The sequence below is a fragment of the Meleagris gallopavo genome, chromosome 6, assembly GCF_905368555.1.
Source record: "Meleagris gallopavo chromosome 6, MGAL_WU_HG_1.1, whole genome shotgun sequence".
Taxonomy (NCBI): domain Eukaryota; kingdom Metazoa; phylum Chordata; class Aves; order Galliformes; family Phasianidae; genus Meleagris; species Meleagris gallopavo.
Genome location: NC_139409.1, coordinates 19,488,889 through 19,503,421, shown reverse-complemented (window position 1 = coordinate 19,503,421; position 14,533 = coordinate 19,488,889). Strand labels below are relative to the sequence as shown.

At 42.3% G+C, this 14,533-nt stretch overlaps 1 protein-coding gene across 1 annotated transcript in view; it reads left to right on the top strand.

Moving 5' to 3' along the window:
• Window positions 1–324: 324 nt before the first annotated feature.
• The window catches only part of STAM (signal transducing adaptor molecule), a 33,029-nt gene continuing 18,820 nt past the window's right edge, over window positions 325–14,533 (top strand). The window contains exons 1-2 of the mRNA XM_085227323.1: window positions 325–625; window positions 12,640–12,724. Of these exons, the coding sequence (XP_085083449.1) occupies window positions 586–625; window positions 12,640–12,724 (125 nt within the window). The 5' untranslated portion in view covers window positions 325–585. The remainder of the gene's footprint in view (window positions 626–12,639; window positions 12,725–14,533) is intronic.

The window sequence follows — 14,533 nt, the reverse complement described above, 5'->3', positions numbered from 1 at the left end:
GTGCCATGCTGTGAAATACTGTCACAATCACCCCACACCTGTGCAATAGTGCCACTCATTTTGAAAAGCACAAATGCATTAACAATGAAAACATTAATACAGCCCGACGAAGCTCGGAACATTTTCCACTGAGAGCAGGCGTGTCAGGGCACGAACCCGACTTACGAAAATAAAACCAAATAAAACTCCCCTGAGTCCGCTTTTCCACTGAGCCGGACGCGCGTGGGGAAGGAAGGTGCCGGCGCCCCCGTAGGGCAGCAGCAGAGGGACCCTGGGCGGCCGCCCGCCTCAGTCCGGTCCGCGGGCACGGCCCGAGGGGCGTCCCCCGTGCGAGGCTCTCCCCGGGCGCCGCGTCGGAGCACGGCGGGGCGGGCCGGGCCGCTCCCGGGGGCGGCGGGGCCGGCTCCGGCTTCCCGGCATGCTGCGCGCGGCGGGCTGGCTCCGGAGCCCTGAGAGGCGGCGGCGGCGGAGGCGACCCCGGGCGGGAGGAGCGGGAGGAGCAGTGGCAGCCGCCGCGGGCCCGTCGTTCGGTCTCCGCGCTGTCGGGAGCGGAAGGGTGGCCGCGCCGCGCTCCCGCGCCCCGCCATGCCGCTCTTCGCCACCAACCCCTTCGACCAGGATGTGGGTGAGTGGCTCCGTCGCGCCCCGGCCTCCCCGGGGTAACCCCGGGCCCCGCCGGCCGCTCCGCCCGGCCCTCCCTTCGCCGCGCGGCCTGGCCTCTGGCGGGGACGGCTGGCGGCGGGCAGCGGCGCGCCGGGCGGCTCCTGGCGGCAGGGCTCCGGCCTGGCAGCCCTGCTGCGGGCCCGGCCTGGCGGCGGGGATGCTCCGCTCGGGGCCGGCCCGCTGGGCAGGGGCTGCGCTCGGGCCGGAGTCCTGGCGAAGGGATGAGGAGCAAAAGGCCCACCCGCAGCTGCTTCGCGGACGGGAGCGGTGTGTTCAGGGCTTTGAAATGAATTTCTGGAAGAGCTTTTTTTTCCCCCCTTTCATATGCAACTTGACGTCCTGTGGTCAGGTTTTCTTCCCACCTTGTTCATTCCAAGGCCAGACTATTTGGATAGAGAATCTACCTGCTTCTACCTGAGAAAAATTGTGCTTAGTGCTCATGAGGCCAAAACAGAGGTAAAATAACACGTAGGCAGTAAAAAAAATCATTTTGCATATGTGATTTCTAGTTGTGTAACACAGCTTGTTGCCTACCTGCTGCTGACATCTGCCTTACGCTGAAATCCTTTGGCTGGGAAACAGCATCTCGTAAAGTGACTTCTCATCTTTGGTTGAGCACCCCCATCATTTTCTTACAGTGTAACTGCAGCATAATGCTGTTTGTGGTTCTTGGAACAAATTTCTCTAGTGGCTTTGTATTTGCTGCACCTTTCAACAGCAAATATATCATTTGTTTCTTGATGTTTACCCAACTTCAGAAGTCAGGGCTCCAATTTAATTATTACAGTTCTTCAAGAAGCAACTCGGAGCCATTTGGAAAGTAGGAGTCTTTCCTAGGGGAAGGATTAGTGCATAAACAAGGGAGTGTGACACAAGTTCTTCATGTATGTTATCAAGAACTCTGAATGTGTTGTGTCTTACTGTAGTGTAGTTCACATTTCTTGGTGCTTGGAATAATGAAGTGTGCCACAACCTTTTCTGGTGAAGACTTCCCTTTAATTTCTAATTTTCTTGATGGCAAAGTCAACAATTATTTATTTTGAGAAGTTGTAAATGTCTTTTCCTCATAATTTCACTGTCTTCTAACGTAACTTGGCACCTGAACATATGGAAGAGTTTGCTCTGCTTGCCAGTTATCTGTGGACCATTTGGGCATTGAAACATCGGTAATATCTGTGAGAATGATTGGAACTAATAAGATTAAAAGGTGATAGCTGGGGTTCGGCAAAGTGTCCATTTTCTTATCTCTTAGGGCTGTTGTCTAGCAGTGGTGAAGATCAAACTGCCTGAGTAGGTTTACAGAAAACAGCCTGACAGTTGTGTGTCAGCACTGCACATTCCATGGCGTGGAGCGGTAGCACACACATGTTAGGTCAGTGGGTTATTTGCTCTTTTCTGGAGGTGGAGAATGCTTGTGCCTTGTCATTGACTCACGTACTCTCCAGTAGATAGTTTTCAGAAGCTGTGTTCTGTGCATGGTGTGAACACAAATAATCACTTCCAGATTGTTGTTGGAAGAACAGGCAGCGGGCAACAGGCTGATTTGCCAGCAGGCAGTAAATGCAGCCTCTTTCTTATGGACCCTTTTCACGGTGCCCTGAAGGAGCAGCAGGCTGTCGGGTGGGTGGCAGCATGCTTTGAGAGGCCTGCTGCCTTGATCCATCGTGTAGCTGTGTTTGAGCCAAGAGGACAGGAACGATGTAGTCTCCAGGAAGGCGTCCCCAGGGCCTTCTTCCCCAAGGCCTCTGGGGAATGCGTTATTATCTGGATGAACTTCTTGGCAGGCTTTATCAGATACGTCAGCTGTGGAGCAAGCTCTCATGTTCTCGGGAAACTTCCAAAAGTTGTCAAGCAGTAGTGTTGTTTTTCATTTCTTTTCTCAGAAGGAAAGTTGAATGCTCTTTCTCAGCAAGAAAGTTTTCTTTTGAAAATCAGATTCCTGAACAGGAAGGTAGTCTGAAGCTATTTTTAGTTTCATATGAAGTTGGACATTGGTCTGGGCTAACTGTGAATTCTTGTCTACTATTCAATACTGTGCAATAGTTGGAAATGATTTTGGAAATACTTTGGATGATGAATTGTAGTGAACGCATCTGGGACTAAATTGTCTACTGTTGTTTTGAGGAGCGTGTCTCTAAGCTCAGAAGGAGAGGTTTCTCTGTTTTTTCTCCAGCCATCAGTATTTGCCTAATCCGGTTAGCATGCTCATGCTGAGGATCCTGGTCATCCAGAATAGCATGCCACTTGGAGCCAGCTTAGTGCTGAGATTTTGAGGGGTGCATCTCTTCTTCAAATGTGATCAGCAGAAGAATGTTAAGACTACTGTTAAAACACTATTTTAATCTGCCCATAGATTTGAGGAGATAAGCCATTGTTGTTCTTGAGGAGACTAATTTCTGCATGAAATCCAAATACTTCTGTTTTGTTAACATTGTTTTTACCATATTTATGAATACTTCTACACAAAGGGATGCTAATGAATGGTGGCATAAGTTGGTGCAGATTTTTTACAATCAGCTGTGGGAACATTTGACAGTGTGTCCATGTAAGGAATATAACAATGGAATATGAACAAAACAAAACAAACCCTTCAAGATTCTGAACTGCTGAGAATATAGTTTAAAGACTCTAATCCTCTGCATAGGGGTTTAGAATTAATGACATTGTTACTGGTTTGATGGGAAGTCACATTTCATAACTTTAGTCTTAAAATCATTCACATGGGGTTGCAAGTTTATCTGTAAGTTTGACACAGGCAAGGTATTGATGCAGTGTACTTGAAGAAAAACCAAAAGACTGTCTGCTAATCTGTCCTGACGGGCTAATTAGTGAAGTAGTGGTGGGTAGGCTGTGTTTGATGAAGGAGTAACTGTTGGAGCAGTTCTGAAGTATTACTGAGATGCTGTCTCAAGAATAAAGTCTGTAACTCTGTACCTATGCGTATTTAATTGTAACTTGATATCAGGCATTGTGAAAGTAACCTATGTTACTGACAAGTGGAAGAACTTCTCGCTCTGTGCTCCAGGCTTATTGTTTTAACACATTTCTGCAGTTTTATGGGCTGTAATAAACATGCAGTTTGGTCTGAGTTGTTAGAGAGTCAGTTAATTAATTAATTCACTTTTGAAAGACCATTTTGAATGATGTTTTTTTAGAAGCTGATCCATCATTCAACAGATGTACAGAATGCCAGTGGAAGTAACTCTTAGATAATGTTTCTCCCTTATTTGGAGCAATAGATGAAGGCGCTTCTTGCATCTGCTTTGCATGTTTGTCTTGTTCTCATTGTAGTTGTAATGGTTTGAGGATCACAAGAATGGGAATAAAGGAAAGACTCACGCTTTCTATTTACAGTAACAGGAAATTAAGCAGGTAGTTTGGTAATGTAATAAAACTATCATTTTGATAGCAGTGATTTTTCCCACATTTTCAACAGTAGCATTTAGTGACCATTTTATGCTTGTAACTCCTACAGAAATATATAACTCTTTTAGAAATTTAATAATATGCATGGATTACATATGAATGTTGCTGAGCAATATGCTAAGGTATGCATATAGTTTGATGCAGTAGGATGTAAGAAATACTTTGACTTTGAATCCCATTGTGCAATTTCTTGTAATAAAACACTCTTGCTCTTTAAACTAGTCACTCTGTAGGTTTATCCCCTTTGTTAGTCAACATCATTACTCTATCCCCTTTGCTAGATAACATCTTCCAAACCATGCAGTTCTGTGTTTCTGTGAGCTGTGCTTCTCACTGTTTGGAACAGCTTTGGGTTTGCCAAAAGGAGGGAAGTTATTACAGGGGAGGCTCTTGACCCTGGAGATCTGTGAAGAATGCAAGCTGTGAGTTAACTACCTCTGGCTGCAAGAAAGGACGACTTCCAAGGATTGGTTCAGTTTATCGTGAGACTGGCATTTTTTTTTTGCCCAAGTTGGCCAACTGCTTTTCTCAGCATTGTTTGAGGGGAAAGGATATTAACTGTGAACTGAGCAGAAAGCTTATGGAAAGGAGCTGGAACCAGCCCCCTTTCAATCCTTCATAAATGTTTCCATAAAATAAGAATTTGTCACTTCATTGTGTGATCTTAATGAAGAATGGCAATGCAGACAGGATCCTGATAAAGTAAATACCTCTTCTACATAATAGTTCTCCCAAATTCTTTTTTGTTATCGCATTCTGAAGAAGAATCACCAGACATGAGTTCAGCCGGGCAAATTTGAAGCCCACATCATACATTCCTTTGGCAAAGGAGATTTCATAGACTGTACTTTATTGGTAATTCTTTTTCTTTCCTCTCAGGGATGAGGTGTCATTTTTAAGTGCTTCCTCTCATTTCAACGTGTGTTATAACATCAACATTTGGAGAAATTAAAGTAGTTCTCCAGAATGTAAAATCTGTTCCTCTGTGATAAAAATAACACTATATCTTTAATGTGGATGGTGATGTCCCTTGCTGATCTTTCTGAAATGCTGCTTCTACTATGGCTTAATCTGTGGGGCGCTGCAATAGATCCTGGCAGCACTTGTTTGTGTTACTGGTCTGTGATCCACCTTGTGTGCAGAGCCATCATCATCTGTCTCATCTACCTCCGATGTGCTCACCTTCCTGCTCTGCTGTAATAGCTCTGGGTGAAAGGTTGTTTAAGTTCTGTGGATTTGTTACAGTTTGCAACAAAATCACTAAATCACTTTTGCCCAGCTCGCTAGGCATTGTTAGCAGACCTTTAATCCCTTTATCTTTGTTCTGTCCAGCATTTTGCCGAGTGATGTCTCTGGCTCGGCCGCCTCTTTGACAGAGAAATCATATACAGTCCTCTGAAGGAATGAGCCAAGATGGCCTCCCAGCTGCTCTGCCATTGCTGCTTGTTTGCCTCGGGTCAGCTGGTGCTGCCTTTGTTGGATGCCTCCCAGAAGTGCTTCCAGGGGGACTTTTTTTGAGTACTGTAAATGGGAATGCAGTTAAGTAGAAGAAATTGGCTAATCATAGAATAGCTTAGTTTGGCGGAGAGCTTAAAGATCATCTGATTGCAACCCCCATGCCATGGACCCACCAGATCAGGCTGCCCAGAGCCTCATCCAATCTAGCCTTGAACACTCTAGAGATGAGGCGTCCACAGCTTCTCTGGGCAGCCCAGTCCATTGTCTCACTGCTCTCTGAGTAAAAAAAAAGTCCTCCTAACATCCAACCTAAATCTCCTTATTTTTAGTTTAAAGCCATAAGGCCATTCCTTCTTGTTACTGTGCAAAAGTTCAGTCCCTCTTCTGCTTTTAGGTGCCCTTCAAGTACTGGAAGGTCTGCTGCCACCTCTGTTTTTGCAGCCCAGGATATTGTTGGCCTTCTTGGCTGCAACAGCATGTGCAACTTTTCATCTACCAGAACTTCCAAATCCTTCTCTGTGAGTTCTTCTCCCAGTCTGTCATCACATTTGGAATTACCTTGACCCAGATGACTTTACTGAAGTTAAGAGTGTGACAGGGAATTCTAGTGTCTATGAATGCACTCTCTGCTGGAGGTTTATTTTCAGTCTTGCTTAGATCAAAATGAGTTGGCCTTATTTTTCTCTGTGGTTCTGTGTGTGTGTGGTTAATATAAAGAGGTGGTTTGTATAGAATGATCGAACAAATGTGTTGGTCATTTTGACAGACAAAAAGAATGAAATTAATCATGTGATGTGGAATGATACGGGGACAGAATTACATGGCAAGTGACTGCCAAAAAAAAAAAATGCAGTCAGTTTCATTTTTCTGGGACCATTTAAATTATTGAAGAGATTTGGTAGTTACTAAAATTCCCAAATATTGTAAGTACATGTCTGTATTTATATTTATATTGAGAGGGGGGAAATTATTTATTTAGCCTTGGGAAGGAAACAGGACTTGGAGTGGGACAATGGGAGAGAAGGCTGATGGGAGTGCTGAATTTTGTGTCACTCCCATGGCGTTTACATTGCCGTAACAGATCATTGAGGACTTTTTGTTCTGCTGGAAGCTGATAGTAATTTTCCTGTGTAAGTGAAGACTGCCTTCAGCCACTCTTTTCTTTGTAACTTCACTAAGAACTTTAGTATCTCATTTCAGAGGTATGGGGAGGGGAGTTATGTCCATAGATGGAGTAAGTAAATACCAACTAGAATGGCTCGACATCCTGGTTTAGTAGAATAGGCTTTGAGTTTTTACTCGCATTTGTTCTAACTGCTTCAAATTACGTAGATTTTAATGTTGGGTTTATGGGAAGTTTTGAGCTGTTATTGCTGTTTCTTAAAATTCTAGTTTGTTTTAACATCTTTGAGAGTATGTAGCAGAAAACAAGTAGGTCAATTCTAATATTGGAATGCTTTAATATCAGTGAAATCTGAAGTTTAGATAACTGAAACCTGCAATATAACCTGATGTTGGCAGTGGATAGTCTTGCAAAGTTCTGGCTGGGTGGCGTGGTGCTGTTCAGGTGCAGAACTGTCAGAGAATGCAGGTGGCTTGCTGATACCTGTATGGCAGGTTTGGTGGGATGTGGCAATGCCTGTGTTTCTCTTAGTGGCGCCTGAGCATAAGGGAACTTCAGGTAGAATCACAGCATAAATATTTTTGCATTACTTATAATTTTTAAACAATGTACAAAATCAGAGGAGAAAACAGCTCTGTAGGTGCTACAAGTCTTTGCATTTGTGTGAATCAGAGGGAAAGTGGCCGAGCTTCACAGAGCAAGGTGTGAAGCTGATGTCCTACGTGTCCTAGAAGCTCAGAAGTTTGCCAGACTATTTATATTTTGAGTACGTACAAGGCAACGTAATTGCAAATCTGAGGCTGACACAAAATTAAAGAAGCTTTTCAGCTTTGCATTTATTTTTGTGCTTTGTGGGGGACAGTTAGTTTTAAAAAATGACCTCTGTCCAGTATTGGACTAGTAAGTGGCTATTTTTTGGTATGTATTCACATGCCTATAGTTATACAGTTATCCTTGTGGGAATGGTTAAATATAAACAAAAAAGGAGAGAAAAAAAAAAAAGACTAAATATTCTCAGCATCATTATTGATTTTTACAAGAAAGGTGTGCCTTATCTCATGGATGGCCAACCTTTTGGCTTGCCTGAGCTGCACTGAGGGAACAGGCTGCATATAAAATAAATAATAAGGTTGGAGTATGGAGTATATAAGTAACAACTTCTTTAAAATGTATTTTTTATTGAAACATTAAAAAAAAAAAAACATCAAAAACAAACAAACAAAATAACCAGAACACAAACATAATACTGGTGGGGTGTTTGACTCTGTGAAACTAATGCATCAGGCTGGTTCGATGGCAGTGGTTGCCATTCCAAGTGCATTCTCAGGGTGTTTGTCAGAAATTTTTGATGAAATATTACTTTTCCTGTGCTTCATCCTTGACAATAGTTATTCCCAGATGTATGTACTGCCAAAAAGCAGTGAGGTGAATAATACAGGACTGTAAAGTGAGGGAAATTTTTCTCTGGTAGAAGAAGGTTCATAGAAGTTTGGTGAAGAGACATGACCAAATTTTTCTTTGAGTTGAATGCCTGTTTGCAGCTCTATGCATTCCACTTGAAAATTTGCAGGTAATTTATTTATGTCAACCTGAAAATTGGGTCAAAATTAATGCAGAGAAAAAGATTTTTTTTTTTTTTTTAAATCTTGAAACCTATTCTCAAATTCCTTTATCAAAGCAGAAAGTATGGCTTCGTATTTTCCATTGTTCATTGGACTGTGTTTAGCCAATGTATCAAAATGCATGAAATTATTTGCTGTGATTTGAGCTTGCCATAATTTAAGTTGCATTTCAAACACTGTTATGGTTTGAAACATAGCACAGATAAGCTGATTTTCACCTTGAAAATGCATGTTTAGCTCATTTAAACGAATGGTAAAATCCACCAAAAATGCTAAACGTGTGAGCCATTTTTAATCTTCATATCCTGGCATAAATTTTCCTTCTGATTCCATAAAGGACTGGATTTCACTTTGCGAGTCATAAAGTCTTTGCAGCATTTTGCCCTGACTTTTACCCTGGAGCACTAAGAAGACTGAGATAAATCATGTTGATGCTGAATAGGCAGCTAAGCTTCTGGTTGTTTTGGGTACCTGAAAATGACAACTGTTTTTTGGCCATTTAGATCTCTACCCAGCATGGCCTGTTAGGTTTTCTATTGAAAACCAACATTGAACAGGTTTCTCCTTTGTATTCATATATATGGGACAAGGAAGATCAACTTAAAGGTAGCTTTCAGGAGGCGTGGTTTAAGCAAACAAACAAAAAAACACTTTATTTTTTTAGCTTCCAAGTTTTCAGTTCCTCAATCAGAAAAACGGCCATTGAAGTTCAGTGCAAGAGCCAATATGCTCTCACCACAACTGGTGTTGTAAGTAGGGTAACTCACAGATGTGTATCTTGCTGTCCCAGCTTCTGATCTACAGGTATGACACCCATCTGAATTCTGGTACAGAGTTTCAGAAGGGCTGGACAGCATTTATACTCAGGAGTGGTGTTTTCTTTAGAAGGCAGATGTTATTCAGACGTTTGATTTATTTGGAAAATAAATACAACTACTACTTACCTTACCTTGGTCTTTTCTGTGTTTTCCTACGCATCTGTTTCTTCAGATATGATGTGTTAGAGACTGAATCTGGGGCAGGATGGAATTGCACTCACTTGGCATGCCAGCTCTTATGGGTACAGGAGAAATGCGATGGGAGAAGGCTGGTAACTGAAAAATGTGATGTGTTGTATTTGTGTTGCAGTGGTTAAAGTTGCAGTGTTAATTCATAGGCCTTGCCTATGCTAGATAAAAAGCCACCTACGCTCTGGTGTATTAGTGATACAGCTTTGTGGGAGATCTGCTCTGGGAAACTAGGGACAGGGTATGGTAACGTAATGCCCTGGGTCACGGAGTTCTGTTTTTCTTTGTGTTTGAAATGCAGTCATGAGTCTTAAAGAACTCTGATTTCATGAAGCAGCCAGCGCTGTCTCTAAGAGTTGTTTCAGTGCAGTCTGAAGTGTTACCTGATCTTGCCCTGGCAGGCAGTCGTTGAGTAGGGTTTTAGCAATGAGGTGTTGAGGGGGGTCAGAGGTAAGCACTGGTATTTTGATGACAGAATTATTTTTGATCAGAGAAGGGAGGATGAGTTCAGGTTCCATCTCCTGTGTGAAGCTACTGCAAGAGTTCAGGTACAAGTCTCTGTGCTGCCTTCCCTGTCACTGAGATAGTGATGTGCCAATGGCAGGAGGGCAGCGTGCCACCTGTTAGCTGGGGTGTGCAAATGCTGAGTGAGTGCAGAGAGTTTTGGCTGCAGGTGTGTGCCTTGTGTCAGAGAAGTGCATTAAGCAGTAACTGTGTAAGTAATTGAACTTAATCAGCTCTGAGTTGTAATTTTGTCTCCGAAACTCTGATGCAATATGAGAATTTCCTCCAAGCATCTCTGCTGCTCCTTTTCTGAAGTGGTGAAAGGTGACTGCCGTGCACTAATGCTCAGAGAATGGCTTTTTTGTGTCAGTGTAGCTCAGCTTGGGCACTGTGAGTGTCTTATTATTAATTTTTATCCAAGGAAAGTAATAGATGCTTATTACTAAAGATAGAAAGTACTCAGTGACACTGGGTTCCAGGCTGGCATGTAGTAAGGAACCTTTTAGTGTCTGGTGATGGAGACATTGCGGCAATGGGTGGTTTTTAGACAATCATGGGATCCGAATATCCTGAGCTGGAAGAGACCCATAAGGATCATCGAATCCAACTCCTGACTTCACGCAGGACCACCTAGAAATCAGACCGTGTGTCATGTCTGAGGGTGTTGTCCAAATGCTTCTTGAGCTCCTGCAGCTGGGTGCTGTGACCACTGCCCCCCGGGGAGCCCAACCACCTGACCAACTGCCCAACTTTCAAGAAATGATGTAGCTGTGATAGTGAACTTGTAACTGTATTGGTGGATACACCTGCAAAATATTCTCATTAAGAATTAGAATGAAGGTTGTAATTGGTGAGGTTGGTATGAACTAGGGATTTCATTAGTCACCATTATATCTGTAGTTTTATCCAAACTGCTTAAATCAGCACAAACAACAGCTTGGTGTCGTTTAAACTCTAAGCATGCGTTGTTTTACTTGATGGTTTGCCATGCCATTTCTCTACAGTGACGCTGTGTAAAGAGAAGAATTACTTCTTGCCAGAAGTACAGGCAGTATTACGCACAGCGTAGGAGCCTGAAGTTTCCATCCCGTTGGATTCCTCAGCTCTGCGGCTGCTGAAGCATAGCATGGGGCGAGGCTACAAAGCCCTGAGCCAGGCTGGAGCCAGCGGCTCTGCAGGGTGCTCTGTAGGCACGGAATGGAGCTGGTCCAGCTCCAGCAGGACTGTCAGCGGGCTGCAACAGGAGCCCTGGAACTGAGCTGCCTCTACGCAGCCGATCCGTGGTATGGGTCGTGCTGAACAGCAGTTGCAGGGAATGCAGTGCAGGCACAGCAGCACAGGTGCGACTCTGCTTGGGCTTGGTGTTTTATATACAGTATCTTCGACTACAGAATTGAAATTCTGGAGTGACAGAACAATGTTTGTTGACGTAGGCAGGCTATCTCATTGCTCTAGTCTCATGTTTTTGGCATTTTTAGTTTGTATCCTGACTGGATTGTGTTTTCTTTTTGAGCAAGCTTTAAAAATTGAGCCATTTCTCTGACTGCTGGTCCTAAGCATGATTTGGAATAGTGGACTGAAAGTAAAATAAAATGCTTGTCTTCTTAGTGCCAAATGTTATCATAGCATCTATCCAGAGTTTTTCTCTTCTCCATAGTCTTGCAAATGCTAGTTTGGATTAATTAATCTTTCCTGACTGTGAAGTTTCTACAGGAAATCTTTCCTTCCTTTTTAAAACTAAGCACACTGGGAGGGATCGTACTCATTGCTGAGGCATATTTGGCAGACTAAGGTGAATAACCTATACCTGCTTCACCTAATATAGTTCTGTGCCCATCATTCCTTCTGTCTCTTCTCTGAAAGAGCGATCAGGCACTGGAACGGGCTGCCCAGGGAGGTGGTGAAGTCACTGTCCCTGGAGGTGTTCAAGAAGCATTTAGATATTATATTAAGGGACATGGTTTAGTGGGAAATATTGGTGTTGGGTGGGTGTTGGACTGGATGATCTTGGACATCTTTTCCAACCTTGGTATTCAGTTTGGAAATTGCCTTGTGGTCTCCAGCCCTGAACTATCAATTTTTAGATACTGTTCCATACAGCTGCAGTTTAAACCTCAGTTTTCTTTATCACTTTTATTTATTGTTACCCTCTTGTACCTAGGCTTTTCTGGGGGAAAAATAGTCTGTTTTTCCTTCTGATTTGTTTTTCACCCATTGTTATTTCTTCACTCTTCATGAAGGACTGTACTTGTCCTATTCAGAATATTTGGAAGAAAGGGTCTCAGTGGATTTTATCTGATTAGCTTTGTAACTAAAAAATGGAATATGTCATCCAAAGCAGAGATAATAATGAGGAGATAATAATCACCGACCTTTCAATGAGTTCTTGAAACCCTCTTGCTGAGATAGGAGGAAAGGCATAGAAAGGAAATGTATGACACAGCAACTTATTGTCTGAGGATGGGGTAAATCCTGGTTGTGGTTGTGTCTGACTGCAAATAGGGAATTAATGTTTCCAGTATTTGTATGATCTTAAACTTAACATTTCCAAATGAAGAAAAAAATATATCTGTTGATACTTGATATACTTCTAGATATATATTTATTATGTGGAAAAAAAACAAGTATGTATTTGCTTACCAGTTTAACTTTGCAGCTGCAAGTGAACATTTGAAAGGTAAAAATATTTAGTTACAACAGTTACATGAATTTATTAAGTACACAATGTCGTATGTTTAGTTGTATACAGAAATAGCTTTGCAACATCTTTATTGTCAATTTTGTTAAATTATTATATTTATATTCTGATTTATTATATTTGTATTTTGTTCGTTAGAGAAAGCAACCAGTGAGATGAACACTGCAGAGGACTGGGGCCTCATCTTAGACATTTGTGATAAAGTTGGACAGTCACGCACAGGGTAAGTGATTTTTAGAAACTGTCCCCCACAAACATTACTAATTTTGTTATTTCAATCTTATACTCGGAGGAGAGGAATGAAAATTTTGTCTTGTGTAGACTTTTGAAGGAGGTCAGTTTAATTTACTTTATGTTTTTACTGGAGTAGATTTACTACTCCAGTGAAAGGAAAGTATGGATTTTCTGCCCAAATATTTTACAGTTCTTTCCTTGTCTCTTGAAATCAGGAATTGCATACAGCAGTTTTTTCACCACTGTAAAAGAATAAATAAGCTGATATGTTCTATCAGTGTCACTGTAAATCCAGCAGACATCATCAGGATTTTTTTCTTGTACAATCATAATCAAGGATCAAAGATGATCTTCAGAGGTCATCTGGTCCAACCCCTTCTACTTGAAACAGGTCTAATTAGATCAGGTTGCTCAGGACTGTGCCGAGTCTTGAATGCCTGCAAAGACAGAGTTTCTACAACCTCTGTGGGCAATCCATTTCGGTATTTAACTACCCTCACGGTAAGCAAGTAAATAAATGAATGATTCTACTATATGCTTGCAATTTCCCTTGTTCCAACTTGTTTGTTGTGACTTACCCTATGACTGTGGTTCTAACAAGAATCTGGTTTGTTGATGGCCTCTGCTTAAGTAGTTTTATAAAGTAGTAAGGTTTGGTTTTACCCTGTCCTTCTAAAAACTGAACCCATATGTTGGTGTCTTTTTGTATGTGGCTCCCCTCTGGCCATCTTGATAGCCCTCTACTGGACTTGCTGTGGTGTGTCAGCATCCTTCTTGTATGGGAGAACTCAAAAATGGGCAGTGTCCCAACGTAGTCTTACAAGTGCTGCATAGGTAGAGTGGAACACTTCCTTGGCCCTGCTGGCTGGCTGTTATTACTATGGCCTGTGATGTGTTTGGTCATCTCTGCTGCCAAGCTGCACTCCTATCACCCAGTGGGTCCTGCCAAGCCTTCCCCGTGGAGCTGCTCTTTGGGTAGTCAGCTCTTGGCCTGCACTGGTGCAGTCCACTCCAGATGCAACACCTTGCCTTTCACTTGTTAAATTTAATGACGTTCTGGTTTGCCCGTCCTCCTTACTGTCCATAGCCCTCTGTAGCCCCGCTCTCTGGTATATCAGCTGCTTCCTCCAGCATGCTGTTGTCAGGAAAGGTGCCTCCTGTCATCTAGGTCATTACTGAAGACATTTAGCAGCACCAGTCCCAGGAATTCCCTGAGGGAAACCACGTTACTGCCCACCAGCTGGGATTTGCACACTGCTGACAACTCTATGAGCTCAGCAGCCCAGCCAGTTTTTCACCCACCTTATCATCCTTTTATACAGCCAGTATTTCACCTGTTGGTGATAAGGAGAACTATACGAGACTGTGTCCAACACTTTATTGAAACTGAAGTTTAAAGCATCCTCTGCCTCTCTTTATCCTCACCACCAGTGTCTTTGTACAGTAAGCAATGAGGAAGTGTATTTCTCCCTCTTGTTTTGAAAAACTATTTTCTTACATCAGGGCTTTAAGAAATGTTCATTTAAAAAAAAAATGTGATTAAATGAAATGCACCTTTAATACAGACTATTCATGCTTTCATTATTGATCCTTTAATACATAAAGAGTATTTTATGTATTAAAAAAAAATATTTTATGTATTAAAGTATAATTTGGAATAGCGAGTGAAAAATATGTCATAAAGATGATATTTTACTATATCTATTTTTATTCAGTGTTGTGTTAGACTTTGGACATTTTTAAATTACATTTTCCTCAAGCTTCCCTGTAACATTTCAGGTAAGGAAAAGGTTCAAAA